The sequence below is a fragment of the Sarcophilus harrisii genome, chromosome 6, assembly GCF_902635505.1.
Source record: "Sarcophilus harrisii chromosome 6, mSarHar1.11, whole genome shotgun sequence".
NCBI classification, from domain to species: domain Eukaryota; kingdom Metazoa; phylum Chordata; class Mammalia; order Dasyuromorphia; family Dasyuridae; genus Sarcophilus; species Sarcophilus harrisii.
In genome coordinates this window covers 185,920,317-185,940,005 of record NC_045431.1, presented here as the reverse complement: position 1 = coordinate 185,940,005, position 19,689 = coordinate 185,920,317, and the positions used below count along the sequence as shown (strand labels likewise).

Below are 19,689 nucleotides of genomic sequence, written 5' to 3'. Positions count from 1 at the left end.
TATTTTTTTGAGTTTACATTCATTTTTAGCAGCTTGTTAATACAAATCAGCTTTTCATTAGACCTAACATTTTAATAGTGGCCTGCTTTTTAAATTTTATTTTTTTCTTTGTATAAATAATTTAAAATTTTTTTTCAAAGTGAAAAATAATGGTTAGAAGATTTTTTTTTTTTTTTTTTTTGGACTCTACTACATGTTTATATTGGTAAAGTTACATAGTCATCATAATTCTTTTTCACTAAATCAATGATGTTGAATGTTTTGGTTTTTAACATTATTTTGTTTTCAAAGACAGCCTTTACCCTACAAGTTTTTCCATTCTAAGCCCTATTACTTTATCAATGTTGCTTTTGTAATTTGTGAATTTTTATGTATGGCTAAAAATATCACATTAATTGAGATATTTTTCAATGCTGTGCCTAATCCTTCCATTAAGAAGTGAAGTTTGGCAGTATAAAAAATACATAGAATGGATTTCAAGATCCTAAAAAATAATCTCTAAAACTAAAACCACATATTTCATCTTCATTTTAACATAGTTTTGTTGAGGAGTATTGGTTGGGGAAAATCCTAAAACCTATCATGCATATGTTTTTCTTTCAGTTATTACTTAAACATGATTGACCTAAAATGTCATTTAAGGTTTAATGTTCCAGTCTTATGCAGTTATCTTCTTCTTTATTAAGTTGTTGTAGTCAAAATGGTATTGTAAAACACTGTATTTGAAATCAGAAGACCTGTTTCAAAATCTGGCTTATCCCTTACCCTATGACCTTAGGCAAAAATTTGCTTAGCTTCTCTGAACCTTAAAGGTTTATGGAATGAAGATAATAATGTTATACATGAATTACTTTACCTCATAGGGTTGTAGAAATATTTAATTGTATGTAATGTGTCTATCAACCTTTTGCTATATGAGTATGCTATTTATAATAAGATGTTTTCATAGAAATTTTCTAAACTTTCATATACCTTTGCTGTGACCATTGCTTTAATGCAAATTAGCTGATGGAAACTATAGCTTCATAGTTGAGAGTCTGAAAATCTAAATTAATTTTTTTACAATGCATAAATAATTTTGTTTGATCAGATTTATTTTCTCTACTTTAAAATATATATTGACCACAAAAAATAGGAAATGATAGAAGAACATTGCTGTAAATAATCACCATTTCCTTAGGAGGTTTAATTGTAATAAGCCACTGGCTATATCAAGGAGGCCAAAAGAGCCGAGAAACTACCTTAACTATAAAATATTGAATCTACTTGCCAAATGAAGAAATTCCATATTAACAGCATCAATAGGTTAAAATATAAATTTATTAAACTGTACTGTGGAAGATAGCCCTACTTCATAAAATAGAAACAGCATTGGGAAAAAAAAGTTTTTAGGTATCTTGATTAAATTGCGTAAGCCAGATCATCCATAGAAGCTTTAAGGACTCAATTTATAAGTATTCAATGCCTATATTGGGCAAAGCATTGAGATAAATGTTGAAGATACATTAACAAAGCCTAGTAGTTTCTCTCCTAAAGAATCTTATATTACCTAAGAGGGAACTAAAACAACAACAACAACAACAAATGGGAGGAAAATATAAAAGATATGTCTTAAGAGAAATTTGTTTTCATCATCACAAGTCCTGGGGAAATAAAAATGATTCTTGAGAAAACAAGACTAGGCAGTACAGTGGACCAGAGCTTGTCAACACAAGAGAGAGCCATCTTGGAAGTGAAATAGTTTTAAGGGCAGTAAGGAATCAGTTCTCAAGATAAGTCATCAAGGATTTATTGGAAGATTTCTTGAAAGATGTAACAACTTATATAATTTTATTTGTTTGCTGATTATTACATCATTCAATGCACAGAATGGATGCTGCCTTTTGATATAGAGGATAGTCATTATGGATCTAGATAGGATTCCCTATTCTTATTTGCTGATAAGTATTAAAAGTATTAGGCTTCAGAACATATAGAACCTCCTACTTTTTGATCTCTCTTATTCAAATATTTTGACCAAATGATCCACATAGAAATCAAGTGAATAAAAATACATGTTATCCAGAATATTATATTCAGTTGGATGGACAGTAAGTAGAACTCACCATTCAAAAATATACTGTGCTTACAATTGAGTGAAGGGAGACTAAATTGCATAAGGGAATAAGAGTGTCTACTCTTAGTGGTATCCAGTTTCTCCCAGAAACAAAAACTTATGTTTTAAACATCATTATTCTTCTGGTGATATTGAATTATTATAAATCATGTAATACAATAGCCTCCTAAAATTGCATATTCCCAAAGGTTCATTAGTCAGCTACATGAATAAGATGCCAGATCTGGAATCAGGAAATCTCATTTTCCTAAGTTCAAATGTGACCTCAGATACTTATTAGTTGTGGAATCCTGGGCAAGTCACTTACCCTATTTACTTCAGTTTTCTCATCTGTAAAATGAGCTAGAGAAAGAAAAGGAAAACTACTCCAGTGTCTTCGCCAATACAGCTTCAAATAGGGTCACAAAGAGATGAATGTGACTGAAAATAACTGAAAAATAACCACAAAAGTTCAATGGAAAGGTATATGGTCACATCAAGAGGCAAAGAATGTCACATCAAAAGGTACCTAAAATATATGATCAAAGAGATATGTGCAGAGGTCTTAAAAACCTTAATACAATTTTAAGTTTTAATTGCTTACGTAATAGGACTAGGACTTTGTATCTCCAGAAATGGAAGTAGATCTGTAATATACCAAGAGTAAACAATAGTCAGTAGATAATTCCTTCCCTTAATTTGTATTAATGTAATATCAAAAGCACTCTGATTGAGGTCTCAAGGACATTAGTGGGTAATTTACAGGACATGGATATAATACAAGATGAGAAGGCATAAATGTATGTCTACATCATTAAAAGGAATATTCCCATTGATGATAGCACAGATCAATGGATGCGTCTTCATTTATATTTTCAGTTACCTTTTAGCATTTGTGATTTGCATTATCTTTTCTTCAATCTATAGATAATATCCATACTTAAGAAATCAACACTAATCCCCTTTTTTTGCCTATATTTTTCCATTTCTTTCCTTCATCTAAGATCCTAAAGTAAAAAAATGTAATAGGTCCTTTAACATTTGGTTGCTTACTCAGTAATGAAGCAAAAATCTATGCTTAATAAGTCACCTCCTAAGTGACAAATACAATAGCTATTACAAATAGCTATTTAAAATATTATTATTATTTAGATTTAACTTATTTTATTTTTTCTAAAGTATTTGAAACTTTCAAGTAGCACTGTTCATCACTTCTGGCCTGGGATTCTGTAATATAGCCCTATCTCTCAGTGTTCCTATGTGCAATGTCTTTTCGGTGCTCTGACTCAAACATCTTCACTTTCATACTAAGAATCTCTCAGAGCATAATCTTTAATCACTTAGACTTCTTATTTTACAGAATTTTAGTTATATTCACTTTCATGGATTTAATTACCTTTGTGAGCAAGTCTTTTTTTCTTATCAGTAAGTTTAGTCTTAAATATCAGCATTCTTTCCTATGAGACATTTTAAACAAGATATCTTGCTAAATGTCTAGTTATTAATATATAGGTGAATTGTTATATGGATTGAATGGGATATAATAGATATGAAAACATTAAGTGATTAGTTATAACTGATAAATTATCATACACTTATTAGGAATTATTATATGCATTCTGTAATCCTCTTTCATAGTAAAGATTATCCATCTGGTATCTAATGCCAGGAACCTCAGGATTATATTATTATTATTATTTTTATTTTTATTTAATAGCCTTTTATTTACAGGTTATATGCATGGGTAACTTTACAGCATTAACAATTGCCAAACCTCTTGTTCCAATTTTTCACCTCTTTCCCCCCACCCCCTCCCCCAGATGGCAGGATGACCAGTAGATGTTAAATATATTAAAATATAAGTTAGATACACAATAAGTATACATGACCAAACCGTTATTTTGCTGTCCAAAAAGAATCAGACTCTGAAATATTGTACAATTAGCTTGTGAAGGAAATCAAAAATGCCGGTGGGCATAAATAGAGGGATTGGGAATTCTATGTAATGGTTTTTAGTCGTCTCCCAGAGTTCTTTCTCTGGGTGTAACTGGTTCAGTTCATTATTGCTCCATTGGAAAGGATTTGGTTGATCTCATTGCTGAGGATGGCCAGGTCCATCAGAACTGGTCATCATATAGTATTGTTGTTGAAGTATATAATGATCTCCTGGTCCTGCTCATTTCACGCAGCATCAGTTTGTGTAAGTCTCTCCAGGCCTTTCTGAAATCATCCTCAGGATTATATTAAATTTACTTTTAGACTTTGGAACAGATGACAAATCCTATTACCCTTTTCTTGCATCATCTATTTGTATCCCTTCCTTGATTTGAACTGTACTTCTCTCTCCCACTCACCCTATTTTTCTTCCTCCTGCATTCCTGTACCCCCCCCCCAAAAAAAGAAAAAGAAAAAGGCATTAAAAATCTCTTCTTGTACTGCCTCCAAATTTGGCTTTTCTTGTTGTCCTCTTCCTTTGTGTTATGATGACTTCCTGTTATCCTGCACATTCAATTAGGAGTTATTGTCACTTATTAAATAAATGCCAGTGCGAATCTTTTTGACTCGGTCTTTTAGCTTTTTGGGCCCAATTGCATGAAGAAATATTGAATAATGAATTTCAAGAATATCAAAAATATATTCTTCTTTAATATTATCCTAGCACAAGAAGTGTGCTAGGATATCCTAGCAAGTCTTTTGATAAGGAGGTTCCAGGTTCCTGGTTATTGAATCATACCCCCAATGAGATTATGAGTAAAGGTAACTAATAAAAATTAACATAGTAAACCAAAAATATTGAATTAAAAGGGAAATTTAAATTCTAGTAATATTCACTAGGATTCTGTCTGAGTACTATGTCAATTTGGATAATTAAGCCTAGGAATATATAAATTTCAGTTGACTTTAAGTTAAAAGAGTTAAATATCTTTGAACCTTAAATCAAAGATAAAGAACTAACAGTAAATTTAATTGTCTATATAATACTAAGAATAATCTTTTTTTATTCTTAAACTTCCCTTGATCATTTTATTCACTAAAAATAATACCCCCCCCCAAAAAAAAAATCCTTCTTGCATTTTAAAAGCTATTGAATTTTAATCTAAATTTTCTTTTGACTAGACTATTTCCCTTCTATCTAGTGAAGGTAGGTTAATTGTGTGCATGTGTAGTTCATCATTTGTGAAAAAGTCTCATTGGTTTTGGTCATTAAAAGAATCTTACCCTTTTATCACTTTTGAAATCCTAGTTGAAAAAAAATTGCTGCTCTTTCTTAGCTATGTTTATGTGCCCTTTTACAATTTTTATTAATGACTATTTTGATTTAACTACTTAATAAATAAGATATTTATATCTCAGATATCTTGGATATATATGGATGTCTGGATCTCTTAATTTTTAAATTGGTTTCAAATAAATTCTTCTATTTAATGCCTTTTTCTGCTCCAGAGTGTCTATGAGAGCTGATTTTTGAAGGCTGTGTAAGCAGTGACTAAGATTTTAGACATTTTCAAGCTACAAGGTTTTCAAATACAAATCAGGCCATAGACAGTTTGCCTCTTTCTCATTGACTATATCAGCTGAGTTCAGAGGGCCTTTTCACCAGGAGGGTGACATTCAAATAGCAAGTACTTTTGGCTGTAGCAATTTAAGACAGGGTCCACTGAGACTTAGAGCATTGGTTGCAGTCTGCATTAGAAGGCATTCCCACATGGGTGAAATAGGTCCTCAAATTATGAAAAATAATTATATTGAAATATTCCATACAGATTTATTTATATCAAAGGAAATGTCCTATTCCATTGTATTTCATTTTAGTTTATTTTTCTTTCCAGTTATTTTTAATATTTACATAGCATTTTATACATAAGTACTTTTTAATTATTTCTAATAACAAAATTCCCAAGACAGTTCAGTATAATTATTCACATTTTACAGATGAAAAAATTGAGACATACAGAGAAATATTGAGAAAAATTTTGAATATCACCCAAAGTCAAAATCAAAATCCACTACCCAAGTTCCTACTTCAGTACCCTAGTCAGTATAATGGAAGTAGTCTTACTATTTACTACTTACCTGATTAGAAATAGGAGGCCTAGACATGCCAAGGTCAGGTCTATAATTAAGTTGTTTTGTGACTAACCGGGTCACTTCCCCTATTTGTACTTCACTTTACTTTTATGTAAAATGAGGGAGTTGGATTATATATGACTTCTACCTTCTACTTTCTATAAAGCACTAATTACATCTTCTCTTAGGTATTGAGTATCTCCTGCTTTTTCTATCCAGAAATATTATATAGGTACTTGTGTCTTTTCATAAAACTATCATAAAATAGTAAAAACAGCAGTCCAAAACAGGTAAAGGACCCAAAATTTGTTTGTAACACCCTTTTGTAATACAACATTTGACTGATATTTATAATTAAGCATTAATTGTTTCCAGTAATATAACAATAAATAATCTATTTATATATATATATGTATATATATAAAATGTGTAACAAATTCAAGGTATTCAAGAAAAATAAAGTTTAATTCAGATATTGTGAGCAATTCAAGCAATAAGTGCATTAATTTTCACTAATTTCATAGAGGTGAAGGATATGTGATTTTGTCTTAGTAATCATAGAGCTCTACTTTTATTTGCACATCAAATTGGACCTTTTAAATTCAAAATCTTGGATGATTGTTAGATGTGTCTTAGACACATAAAATTAAGCGTCCATGCATCACAATTGTTTGTGGGGTTTTTTGCCTGATAAAATCAGTCTTTGCATTTCACTCTTATCGTTTTGTTTTGTTTTGTTTTGTTTTGTTTTGTTTTGTTTTGTTTTGTTTTGTTTTGTTTTGTTTTCAAACAAAATTAGAATGATAACTGTTGGTATTTTTGCTTTGTTTTGTTTTTAGGTTAGTTTATCCTATACATATGAAACAAAAGATGCCCTATGTTTAGTACTAACCATCATGAATGGAGGGGATTTGAAGTTTCACATATATAATATGGGAAACCCTGGCTTGGATGAGGAGAGGGCCATATTCTATGCTGCAGAGTTGTGCTGTGGTTTGGAAGATTTACAAAGAGAAAGAATTGTTTACAGGTAAGAGTTAATGGCAGTAGTCTTCAAAGCTCCCTTCTTGTTCATCATGGGAACTTTAGCATGGAGAAGACCAGATGTTCAGGAGGCCTATCCTCTGCTTTCAGAAAATTAATGTGTTTAACATGATTGTACATGTGCAATCCATATTAGATTGCTTGATGTCTTGGGGGGAGGTAAGGGAAAGAGGGAGGGAAAAAAATTGAAATTCAAAATTGTACAAAAGTGAATGTTGAAAATTATTTTTACATTAATTGCAAAAAAAAATACTATTAAGTGGAAAAAAAGAGAAGTTATGTCAAGTTAGTAGAAATAAACACATTTCTCTTTTAGTTTTCATTAAAGTTCATTTTTATAATATTCCTATCTGTTATCTCTACTGAATGTATTATCAAAAGTAGCTTACAATACACATTTCTTTTGTTAGAAATTGACATTTAAATTTAAGTAACCTTTATGACATTCAAATAAGCATGAAAAGACAACATCTTTTTAATTTTAGAGATAATTCAGTTAATTCTATTATGTAAATTACCCCAACAGAAGAAATGCCCAGAGAAAATATAAAAAAAAGTTTGTGATATTTTTAACTGAATGTAATTTTTAAAATATTAGAAATAAACTTTAGTAATATTAACTTCAGTTATTTAAATTAATTAAAATGTTCATTAAGTATTATTGGCAGTAAAAGAATAAAATTATTAAAGGAATATGCTGTTTTGACTCATCTTTAAGCCTTTTAGAAGCATTTTTAAAAATAAAAACTCTTAGTAACTAATAGCAAAAATCTTTAGTGAGGCAAATTTTCTTAAGACTTACATATACTGTTTGGTTTTTTTTTTTTGGGGGGGGGGGTTGGGTTTTTTTGCTGAGGCAATTAGGGTTAAGTGACTTCCCCAGGGTCACACAGTTAGGAAGTGTTAAGTGTCTGAGGTCAGATTTTAACTCAGATCATCCTGACTTCAGGGCTGGTGCTCTATTCACTGTGCCCCTAGCTGTCCCAGACTTACATAAAACTGTTAATAATTTACTGTATATACAAAACATTCTGACTGAGACTTTTTACGATTTTTCAGTTTTATTTTCCCAAATTCAAATTTGCCAGTTTTCTATAATTTCAACCTCCTTTCCTATCAAGTGTTTTCCTAAATAAGTTGTCAAAGAAGAAAATTGATTTTATTTATCTTCTACTCCTTTTTAGGGGTGATAATTAGACTAAAAAAAAATTTCTGTACACTCAGGAAATACCACTCCTTGTGATTACTTCACATATGCCTTTTCACTGGAGTTGGAGGGATAATGAGAGAGAGAATCTGGAACTTAGAGTTTAAAAAAACAAATCTAAAAATATACATACATATATAAACAAAAAAAGAAAGAAAATACGTGTTAAATAAATATCTAATGAGATATAATTATTGAAATCTTGCAAATGATATAATGTCACCTATGAAGGAAAAACATCCAGAGAGGAAGCAGACGGTTAACCCTCAAACTTGGAGGTTAGAAGAACAAGGCAAAAGTGGTCAGTCAGAGATCAGCAAGCATTTATTAAGCACCTTCTGTTTGCCAGACACTGTACTAAGCACTGGGGAGATAGAAAAAAATTTAAGACAGGTCCTTTCCTCAGGGAGCTCACAATCTAATGGGGGAAACAACATGCAGACAACTGTGTACAAATAATCTATATACAAGATAAATGAGAAGTAATCAACAGCGCAAATTAACAGAATTTGGGAAAGCCTTCCTATAGAAAATGGCCTTTTAACTGGAACTTGAAGGAAGGAAGTCTGGAGACAAAAATGAGGAAAGGGAACATTCTAGACAGGGGAGAGGGCCAGTGATAATACCCAGAGCCAGGAGATGATCGAGGAACAGCAAGAAAGCCAGCATTGCTAGCCTAAAGAAAACGTGGTTGTGAAGGACCTCAGCGTTGGAGCTGTATAAAATATATGAAAACTGGATAAGAGGGTGTTACATTTTAAAGGGCTTTGACTATCAGAGAATTTTGGTTTTGATCTTGGAGGTGATAGAGAGTTAGAGGAATTTATTGGGTAGGTGCTTAAATGGTGAGACCTCCCCTCTAGGAAAATCTTTGTGGGGGGGAGTAGAAGAAACCTGTGTTAGGTAGACAAACTAGCAGAATATTGAAATAGTTCAGGCCTGCACTCAAGTGGTAGCTATATCAGAGGAGAGAAGGGGACAAATTGGAGATGTTGCAAAAGTGATTTTTCTAGGTTTAGGTGAAACTGTAAGAAGGTAAGGATGATATTTAGGTTTCAGTCTTGAGGGGCTTACATGCTAATGGGAGAGGACAATACTCAAGAAAGTTCTAAAATGTGCCGAGGTAAAAGGAAAGTAGAGAAGTCACCCTCTTATTGCATGATGGAAAAGCTGAAGCCTCAGCTCTAGAGAAGTTAGCTATGGTTGGCCCCAAGCCACTTCCTCAGTTAGAGGTTCTGGGCTGGAACTTGCCACTTGGTGGAAGGAGCCAGCAATAGGAGCAGAAACATTTCTGAGCTGAAAAGGCAACTAGAATTGTGATAGAAAAATAGTTAGGAGTAGAGCTAAGTGTGAAATAAAATGGAAATAATGTTACAGTGCTGTGTAACTCTTAAAGCACTATATAAATACAAAGAGTTATTACAGAAATTAAACTTTTTAACTTTAATGTTTTAGCATAGAAATTCATTGGGTATATGTATATACACAAATTAAAATATGCATTTCAAAATATATAAAATATATTCCTATTCCCAACTGTTAAATCTAAGGCAATAGGTTTTATAGCGTGTTCAAAAGATAAACTTGACCCCTGCTATACCAGAGTGTGTAAGCAGGTGAAAAGGATGAGAACAATTAACCATTTCTTGTTTTCATTTTGCAGAAATGTAATTTTGTAACTATTAGCTTATGATGGGAAAAGACAAGTCATTTCCTAAATTATACTTTCAATAACTTAAATCAGTGCCTTTAATTGAAATAGGAAACTAGGGATTTCATAGCAGTGTCTTCTGTGGAGATTGTGTCTTATCAATATTTGGACATCACTGTACTGGCTAACTCCAAGAACAGCAATTTCAGTTTTAAATAGCCTTAAGGTTTTTGTAGTTACATCAGGGACACATAATAACATACAAATCTATACTTAGAAGAAAGTTATAAATATGAAAAGTATATTTGATATCTGAGAATTCAAAAACTTGAACTTGTTTCCAGTAGCACTCTGAATTTTCGGATTTTAATGATCAAACATAAAAACTTATGTTTAGTTTCTGCCCTCCAATAAAAAGACCAGAAGTTGTCCCAATCTTATTTTGTGGATTTCTTTTATTTATACCCTGGCTCATATAAATTAAACTTCAGCTAATAATTTGTGTTGACTTAAAAGAAAAAATTTCAAATATAATATTAAAAGGCTGATTAAAACTAATTGCTTCCGTTTCTTGTGTATTCTAAGACATAGTTGAAAGAAATTTTTTGCTATTTCAAAGAAGACAAAAATTGGATAGTTTTAATCACCTACCCATCACACTAACATCAACTTTGCCAACTAATGTCACTTGGTCCTGTGAACTACCTAGATGTTTCAAAGAATACAATTGTTTAAAATTGTATTAAATTGTAAAAGGCATTAATCACCAAAATTTATACAAGTGAAACATATAAGAATGAATGAGGGTTCCACTTTGTGTATCCAAATGTATATGGATGTATAAGCCAAATTGAGTAAGACATCAAAGAATATAACTCTGCCAACCTACAGACTGCCCATTGGACCCATGATTGAATTGTTTCTCCTAAATTATCAGTACTAGAAGTAGGAGTAGAGGTGGTTTTTTGTCTTTAAACAGTTTGTTTTAGTTGTTAATTTCAAACATTTAGTAAAAATAAAGTCATTGAACTACTTTGGTTTAACCCCTGCCACAACTGCTCTTTACTATTTTACCCAACTTCTTATTATAGATTGCAATCCATAGCACAAATTTGCAAAGTATATCTGTGGCATGGTGAGAATAATTCCAGATTCTGAATTGGAGAACTTAGTCCAAACCCCTCCTCTGCCTGTCCAGCCTTTGTGACTTGGACAAGTCCTTGAACTCCTCCAGAGTTAAATCTTCCCCCCACCCTGCCCCCCAAAAGAAAAAAAAAGAATATTGAATTAACTGACTTCTAAAGGCCCTTTCGGCTTAAAATCTATAATCTTCTGATTATCAGTATCTAATACAGTTAGATTAGGTTACTTCTATAATCCCTGTGATGCTAATCAGTTAATATCTGTTAAATCAAGCAGTTTTGCCTCTGCTTTACTTTTTTAAAAATTGTTTGTATCTAGGACTTTAACAGGCACATAACTGTGAAGATCCCATTTTATTTGTGTGATCTTCCACAAATATTTGAAAACTTGATGGCATTGAGAAACTCAAATAAATTTCATATAACTTTATTAACTATGAAAGATATTTGAATATCTGTTAATGGACTTGATCACTTTTGAAATATATCAAAGTATGTCTTTTTTCAATAATATTCTTTTTGTTGCCATTTGTTGTTGTTTGTCCTTCATTCTCAAAAAGGGCCATGACATCAGAAAGGTGACATGCCAGTGAATTGGATTTAAGTAAGAGAAAGCTATACAAGTCACCAGCCTCACTTTCTGGGTCCAGTAGAAAGATAAAGATGACTGAAGATGGCCCCAAATGTAGTGAGAGACCTTTGCTTTTTAAGTTAAGCTTAGATCTTTTCTAGGTCTCAGTTTGACTGTGGCAATGCCCATTCTGTAATTAGGGCTAGGTAAGAAATTGGGCAAAGAATGGCCTCTTTTAACTAGTCTTTCCCCTCTCCCTCCAAGAAAAAATCATTTTGGGAATGGAAGATTCTCAGTTTCTGGCCAAAACAGAAACATTTGTTATTTATGTTCACTTTTGAGCCATTAGGGTCCAGTGACCTACTAGGTCTTGGGCTGGAAACTATTGTTAGCCAATCAATGAGGACCTGAATAATTTGTGTTTAAAATATGGTCCTTCATGTATACTTATTTTGTATTTAATTTATACTCTAATATATTTAACATGTATTGGTCATCCTGCCATTTAGGGGAACGGGTGGGGGGAAGAAGGGGAAAAATTGTAACAAAAGGTTTGGCAATTGTGAATGCTGTAAAATTACCCATGTATATAACTTGTAAATAAAAAGCTATTAAAATAAAAAATAAATAAATTTTTAAAAAATAAACAACATGGTCCTTAAGAAACTCCTGTAAACTCCAAGATACCTTATGAGGTTTCAGCAATCTAAGTTTACATTCCTTTGGGCAGAGCATTGGCAGGTAAGGGTATGGTACCCCATATGAACAGAGGGAGAAGAAGGAGGAAAGAAGGAGTAAGCTATGTGACCCAATTGGAACTGTCCAATTGGGTCTCCACCAGGACAGCTACTACCACTACTCATACATTGTTCATCCTTCTTTCTCAAAAAAGACTATGAATGACATCAGGAAGGTGATACCATAACCTAAGTGAGTTGTATTTAAGTTGAACTTAAGGGCTATGTGAAGTCACCAGCCTCACTCTCCTCTGGAGCCTTTTGAGTGCAATGATAAGATACAGATAGGAAGAAAAGAAGAATGAGACTGTAGAAGATTTTTGAAGGCTCAGGAAAGGATTGGGGGGGAACAACTTTTTACCTGAAAGAGTGGTAGTTTGTGGTGGGTTTTGTTTTTTTTTTAAATCTAGAAAATAGGTTGACTAATGAATAAGAATGTGTAACTATTATTAAATTCAAATCTGTTTGCTTCTTATTCTTCTTTAGCTCAACTTCCCCCTCCCCCCCAAAAAAAAATGAAAGAAAGAAAGAATGGCATAAAGAGCCAAAAATGGAAGTTCTTTGTTGCATGTTCAAGTAAGGCAATTGTAATGTATAAGCTACTGTGATCATTAATTCACCAGGAGCCAAATACACCCAGGCCTCAGCTTTTTTCTCTAGTGCTGAGAAAATTGTGTCTGCCTACATGTGTTTATACAAATATTTGTCAGTGTCAACAACCAAAAATTAAACAGTGAGATCCAAGAACCTCATGTGGATTTTGGATGATTTTTGCTAGGGTTTGATTTCATAAAAATTAACAGATGTAAACTTGTGGCATAACTGTTTCCATCTGTCATCCTGTTTATAGGAAAGTTGCTCATTATGATAAGTCAGTAAAACTGTTCTAAAAATTAGTCAAAATGGTATAACAAGTCTAAATGATAAATTCTCAGTGTCTTTCAGGAAGAACCTAATACTTGTGTGTGATGAAATGTAGTTTGTCATGAAAAAAGTCTGATAGATTTTGTTTCAGATGATTGAAGAAAGATATTTTATATTAATTTTTGCCATCTAATCTATAAATTAATATTCATTGAGTTTCTTATATTTGGTGAGAGAGTTGGATTGTAGAATGAAAAACAGATGACATCATCTTCACTGTGGAAAGAGCAGTGGGCTGTTGAGCAGCAGAGACATCTGCAATGTAGTGGAAATAGCTGGATTTGGAGTTGGCAGACCCGAGTTTGGATCTCATTTTTGTCCCTTCACTAACCATGTGGTCTTAGAAAAGTTTTTACTTCTCTGAACTTCACATCTCTCAGTACCTTTCAGGCATCTTGAAGTGTATTTCCAGTAGACATCTTAAACTCAACATGTCCAAAACTCATTATTTTTCCCCCAAACCTTCCCCATTTCCTAACTTCCCTGTTGCAGTCAAGAGCAGTAGCATCTACTCAGTCCCTCAGACTCATACCTAGATGTCATCCTGGATTCCTCACTATTTCTCACCATCTCCACATCCAGTCTGTGGTCAAGGATTGTTTCTTGTAATAATTAAAAGAGAGGATTATTTCTTATTTTGTATATAACTTGAGATAAATGTGTGTGTGTATATACACAAAGTTTATCTTCCCCATTAGATTGTAATTTTCTTAAAGCAGAAACTCTCTTTTTGCTTCTTTTTGTATGCTCTGCACTTAAAGCACTTTTCTGGCTTGAAGCAGATTTGTAGTAAATGTTTTCTGACTGAATGTCACCAATTCATCTTCTGTATCCCTACCAGCATGGTTTTTCTAAAGCACTGATCTGATCATGTCACTCTGCTGCTCAATAAACTCCAGCTTGATGCTCTTTTTACCTTTAGGATCATATATACAAACTCCTCTGTTAGGCAGTGGAAGTTCCTTGCAGTCTAAAGCCAGACTACCTTTGTAGACTGATAACATATTAACTCTACCCTTCACTCACACCTTGGTTCTGCCCAGCTGGCCTTCTTGGTCCTCACAATACTCTGGGGCCTTTACACAAGCTAACTGACATGCTTGAGAGGCACTCTCATTTTACCTTCTCTGAAAATGTTTTGTTTTCTTCAAAGCTCCATTTAAATTCTTTCTCCTATTATCTTGTATTTATATCTTTTGTATATAGTCTTATATACATGTCTCCATAATAACAACAGCAGCAACAACAACAATACTACTTAGCATTTTTAGAACCTTTTTAAGTACTTTACCAGTATCATTTCATTGGAATCTCACAACAATCCTGTGAGATTGATGGTAATGTCATTACCTTATCTTACAGATGAAGAAATGAGGATCAGAGAAGACAAATGATCTACACAATCAGAAAACTAGATCTTGGCAGGTGTGACTTTCACCCAGTTTTTACCTTATGCCAAGCTTTTAGAGAAAAGGTTTTCATTTTTATTTTTCAAACCCCAGCACCTAATACAGTATCTGGATTATAGTAAACTCATGTTTTTACTGTGTACAGTGTTCTCCTAGTTCTGCTCACTTTATTCAGAATCAATTCATGTAAGTCTTTCCAGGCTTTTCTGATAATAGATTGCTCATGATTTCCTATAGAACAATAATATTCCATTATATTCATATATCATAATTTATTCAACCATTCCCCAGCTAATGGGCTTCTATTCTATTGCCAATTCCTTATGATAACTCACTTTCAAATAAGTTTCTGTTTTTGGTTCAGAAAGGTCACTGAGAACTATTTAATTATGTCTGATAGGAGATATGCCAGATTTATCTAATATGAGACACCACATTTGAAGTCAAACATTTAACATCTCAAATCAGATGAAATCATTTTGGGTAACATATTTGTTTCCTTAGGCTAAAAAAAAAAATCACTTTTTTACCTTTTACGATATCATCTAGCTGACACTGTATGTTGATTGTGATTGTCATCTTTGGTTTTTTACTCAGTTTAGATTGTGAAAATTACAATATGAAGAAGTTGTAAGTTGGTCAGCTTCTTTTCTTTTTACTTGTACCTTTTTTTTTTTTTTTTTTTTTTTTTTTTTGTCTTATAGACTTTCGAGTGAATATGATTATCACTGTTTTGCAATTAGAGATTATAATTTTGCTTTTGTTCTTTCTTTGCTTTATAGAGATTTGAAGCCTGAAAACATTCTTCTGGATGATCGTGGTAAGTGATGACATGCCTTCAATTTATAGGTTGATATAAATCAACATTTATTAACCAGATCTTATTCACATCTTTTTGGACATGTCCTAGGGAGGTAGAAGGTAAGCGAGAGAGGGCAAAAAATTTAACATAAATAAATGTTAAATACTATCTTTACATGTACTTAGCAAAATAAAATACTATTAAGGGGAGACATTGTAGTGACCAATAACTACTCCAGCTTAATGGTGATGAAGCATACTCTAGAAAGATAATGGAATAGAGGTGTAGAATGAGCTGGACATTTTCAGACACCACTACTGACTGAATTTGTTTTATTTAACTGTGCTTGTGGCAAGGGAAAATTTTATTTTTTAGATGTACACTTATAAAGGGGTATGGGAATTAGTTATATAAATAAAAAAATAAATGAAATGCAGAAGAGATTAGAAAAAGCCCACAAGCAAGGCAGTGTTCGTATTACCATCTTAAATTATTATATAGACTTTCATGTGTTCGTATGCAAGCTTTTGTTATTCTTTGCATGTGAAAATGTGTATAATAAAAAAAAGTTGGGATAAAGATAAAAACTAGATGTAACTTCTAATTAGAAAATAAGGTCTATCAAAATCCTTTTAGTGATTCAAAAACTAATCATACGTACCCTCCCCATCCCATTAAGAAAAGGACAAAAAAAGAGAAGAAAAGAGAAATAATTAAGAGTTTAACTGGACAAAATAATGTTTTGGTCATGTATACTTATTATGTATCTAAGTTATATTTTAATATATTTAACATCTACTGGTCATCCTGCCATTTAGGGGAGGGGGTGGGAGGGTAAGAGGTGAAAAATTGGAACAAGAGGTTTGGCAATTGTTAATGCTGTAAAGTTACCCATGTATATATCCTGTAAATAAAAGGCTATTAAATTAAAAAAAATAAAATAAAATAAAATAAAAAATTTAAAAAAAAAAATAAAAAAAAAAAAGAGTTTAACTGGAGAAGGGAGAAATTTTAACTTTTGCTATACAATCACTTAACTCTGAAGCCTCTCAATGTGCTATATCCTGTCTCCTCCCCTGTCCCCCACTCCCTAAAACAGACAAATAACTGTGCAGAGATGGGGTTGCTAAGGCTCTTCTCCTCGCTCCCCAAGTTCTAATGCTCACATATTGGCCTGGGTTCTTGAATATAGGGCATAGTTTATCAACTAGCAGAGATAACTATTAGGGAGTATACTCTCAGTGGGATATAGACCTTCCTCTACATTGGGTAGATAAACCCAACCTGAGTGGAGAGTCTTTCATACTTACCTATGCGACCAGAGTACAGTGGAGACCTGAGGGAATGTCCTTCCTAAAACATGATATGCAGAACTGAATAAAAGCACTGACTCAGAAGCCAGAAGATTTTAAAATCCTCATTCTGATGCTTACTGATTTTGTGATCTTGGACAAGACACCTAAAGCTGCTAGCCCTTGGCTTTCTCAGCTATGAAATGGGGAAGCTGGGCTAGATAGATACCTATCTCTAAGATCCCTTCCAGCCCTAAACTGATATGATCCTATGATATAGTGCTTATAGTTCAGATATCTGACTAGGACAAAGTCCAATGGATAGTCACTTTCTAATTCTTGGAAGTTAGATTTCTCTTGATGCATTGTAAATTTTTCTCAGCTTTTTTGGTTGCCATGGTAGACTTTTGTTTCACTAAGCTTGCTATCCACCAAAACCCCAGATCTTTCTAAGACCAATTTCTATCTGGCATTGTCTCCCATATTTTGCACTTGTAGCCCAAGTGGAAGACTTTTAGGACTGCAATGGCATCTTATTAGATTCAGTCCAGTGTTGTAGCCTCTTAAGATCTCTTGGTTCCTACCTCATGTTTTCTTAGCTGCCTTTCCAAGCTGAGTATTGTTTGCACACTTGATAAGCGTTCCATCTCTTCCTTTGGGATCCTTTAGAACCCACCTCTGCTGAAGTACACAGGAAACCTTGGACAGTTCACTTCATTTTCTTTGTTAAAAAGTTAACCTCCTTATTTTACTTTCTATGGGAAATTTGCGAATTTATTTCCTTTCATTTTGGCTACAGTATATAGAAAGGTTTACATAAGGATTGAGAATCCATTCTTTTTGATAAGTTAAACCATCAATTAGGAAAACTATAGAAGAATTTAAAATTTGACAGAAAATTTCAAAATGCTTATTAGCAACTGACAATAAGAAAGATATATCTTATTCCAGCTTCATACATTAGTCACTGGTATAGTCCTAACCATATATAATAGAAAGAAATAAAATACCATTGCAAATTTTATTTTTACTTTCCATCAATAATAATTCTTTAGTATAATTACTTTCATATTTCTATATTGTATGTAAGCAACTTGTACTTATTTACCAAAGGGGTTAATTTATCAACTTTATTGCCAGCAAGCTGAGATCTTTTTTTTTTTTTTAATTCCCTTGTAACCTATTCATCTTCTGGTAGTGAATAAATAAACATTGTATTTAGGTTTCTTGAAGTGTTTGTATATCTGGGTCATGATGGATGAATGACCGAACATAATTTCATTTCTTGTTAGTGATGAAAATAAATTGGTGATATTTTTGGTAAATGTCAAGATATGTAATATGAATTTTAAACATAAATGTTTTAGAATGAGTCATTTTCAACATTTTTAAGACAAAACTTTGATTCATGCTTATGATTTTCTTTGCTGATGTTTTGAATTCATTTGCTTTTACTTTTTTTTATTTTAAACATAAATAGGACATATTCGAATCTCAGATCTTGGGCTAGCTATGCAGATCCCAGAAGGAGAAACAATCCGAGGAAGAGTTGGAACAATTGGCTACATGGGTATGTGAGATGTATATAATTCTTTAAATTTCCTTTACATCCATTCTGTGTAAACAAAGATTTTTTTTGGTATCCCTAAAGCTCAGTACAGTGCTTAACACATAGTAAAATGCTAATTGATTGACTGATTAACAGAATAGGGGAAGGGACAATAAACAGCCTGTGCAAGGCTTTTCTAACATTGATATCATCTTCATCATTTCTCCTCAATATGTGGTGGGGATAGTGTCATGGCAAGTCTAAGAGTCCTGGGAATAATATTGCCACATAGATCACCAGCCTTGCTTCCTGCCCTCATAGCCATCCTTGAGGGGATCAATCCCTGTGAAGAAGGGACCCTGCTGTCATCCACTGACATCACCTGTTGATAACTGCCACTAGGGTCTACCTTTTCAGGACACCCGGTGTTCAGGACCACAGCTGTGTAGTTGGGTTTAGTCTGGGAACCTCAGTTTAACAATCAGTAACATTTATTAAGCACTTACTATGTGCTCATTAATGACAGGAATACAAATACCACCAGAAAGAAAGTTTTCCTTGCTCTCAAGGAGCTTATGTTTAAAAGGGAGAAGGAACACATAAAAGAAAGTTGAAGGTGAAAGGATAAAGTAAGCCATTTGGGGAGATGGGAGAAGAAATCTAGAGAATTAGGAGAAGGAATGAAGGCTGGCTTCTGGAACCTCCATTTCCAGGATGATCTCAAAACCAACATACCTCTCTATTCCTGGAAATTATATTCTCTCTTAATGTAACCCAACAGCATATTAGGTTTTGTTTTGGTTTTGGTTATCCCTTCACAAAGCTGAAAGATTTAGCTTACATCTACTAGTAATCTGTTTTTCAGAACAACTATTATCTAGCCAATGTGTCCCCAGCTTATATTTGTGAAGTTAATTTTTTATTAGTGTTTACATGTATCTCTATTTAATGTCATCTTATGAAAGTGAACTTTTTTGGATCCTGAATCTGTAATCCATTATGTTAACTATCTCCTACAGTGTGATATCATTTGCAAATTCGATGAGCTTGCTATATCTGTGCTTCTTTCCAAGTAGTTGATAAAAATGTTAAAATAGTTCTTGCCAGTATGTATAACCCCATCAACATTGAACCATTTGCAGCCCCTCTTTGAATCCAGCTAGTTCTGAATCATCTCACTGTATTCTCATTTATTCCC

At 32.9% G+C, this 19,689-nt stretch overlaps 1 protein-coding gene across 3 annotated transcripts in view; it reads left to right on the top strand.

Moving 5' to 3' along the window:
* Positions 1-19,689, top strand: part of GRK4 (G protein-coupled receptor kinase 4) — a 131,720-nt gene that overhangs the window by 90,559 nt on the left and 21,472 nt on the right. For all 3 annotated transcript variants that reach the window (XM_031942454.1, XM_031942453.1, XM_031942455.1), the window contains exons 9-11: positions 7,003-7,193; positions 15,631-15,668; positions 18,423-18,512. In XM_031942454.1, coding sequence (XP_031798314.1) covers positions 7,003-7,193; positions 15,631-15,668; positions 18,423-18,512 — 319 coding nt within the window. The remainder of the gene's footprint in view (positions 1-7,002; positions 7,194-15,630; positions 15,669-18,422; positions 18,513-19,689) is intronic.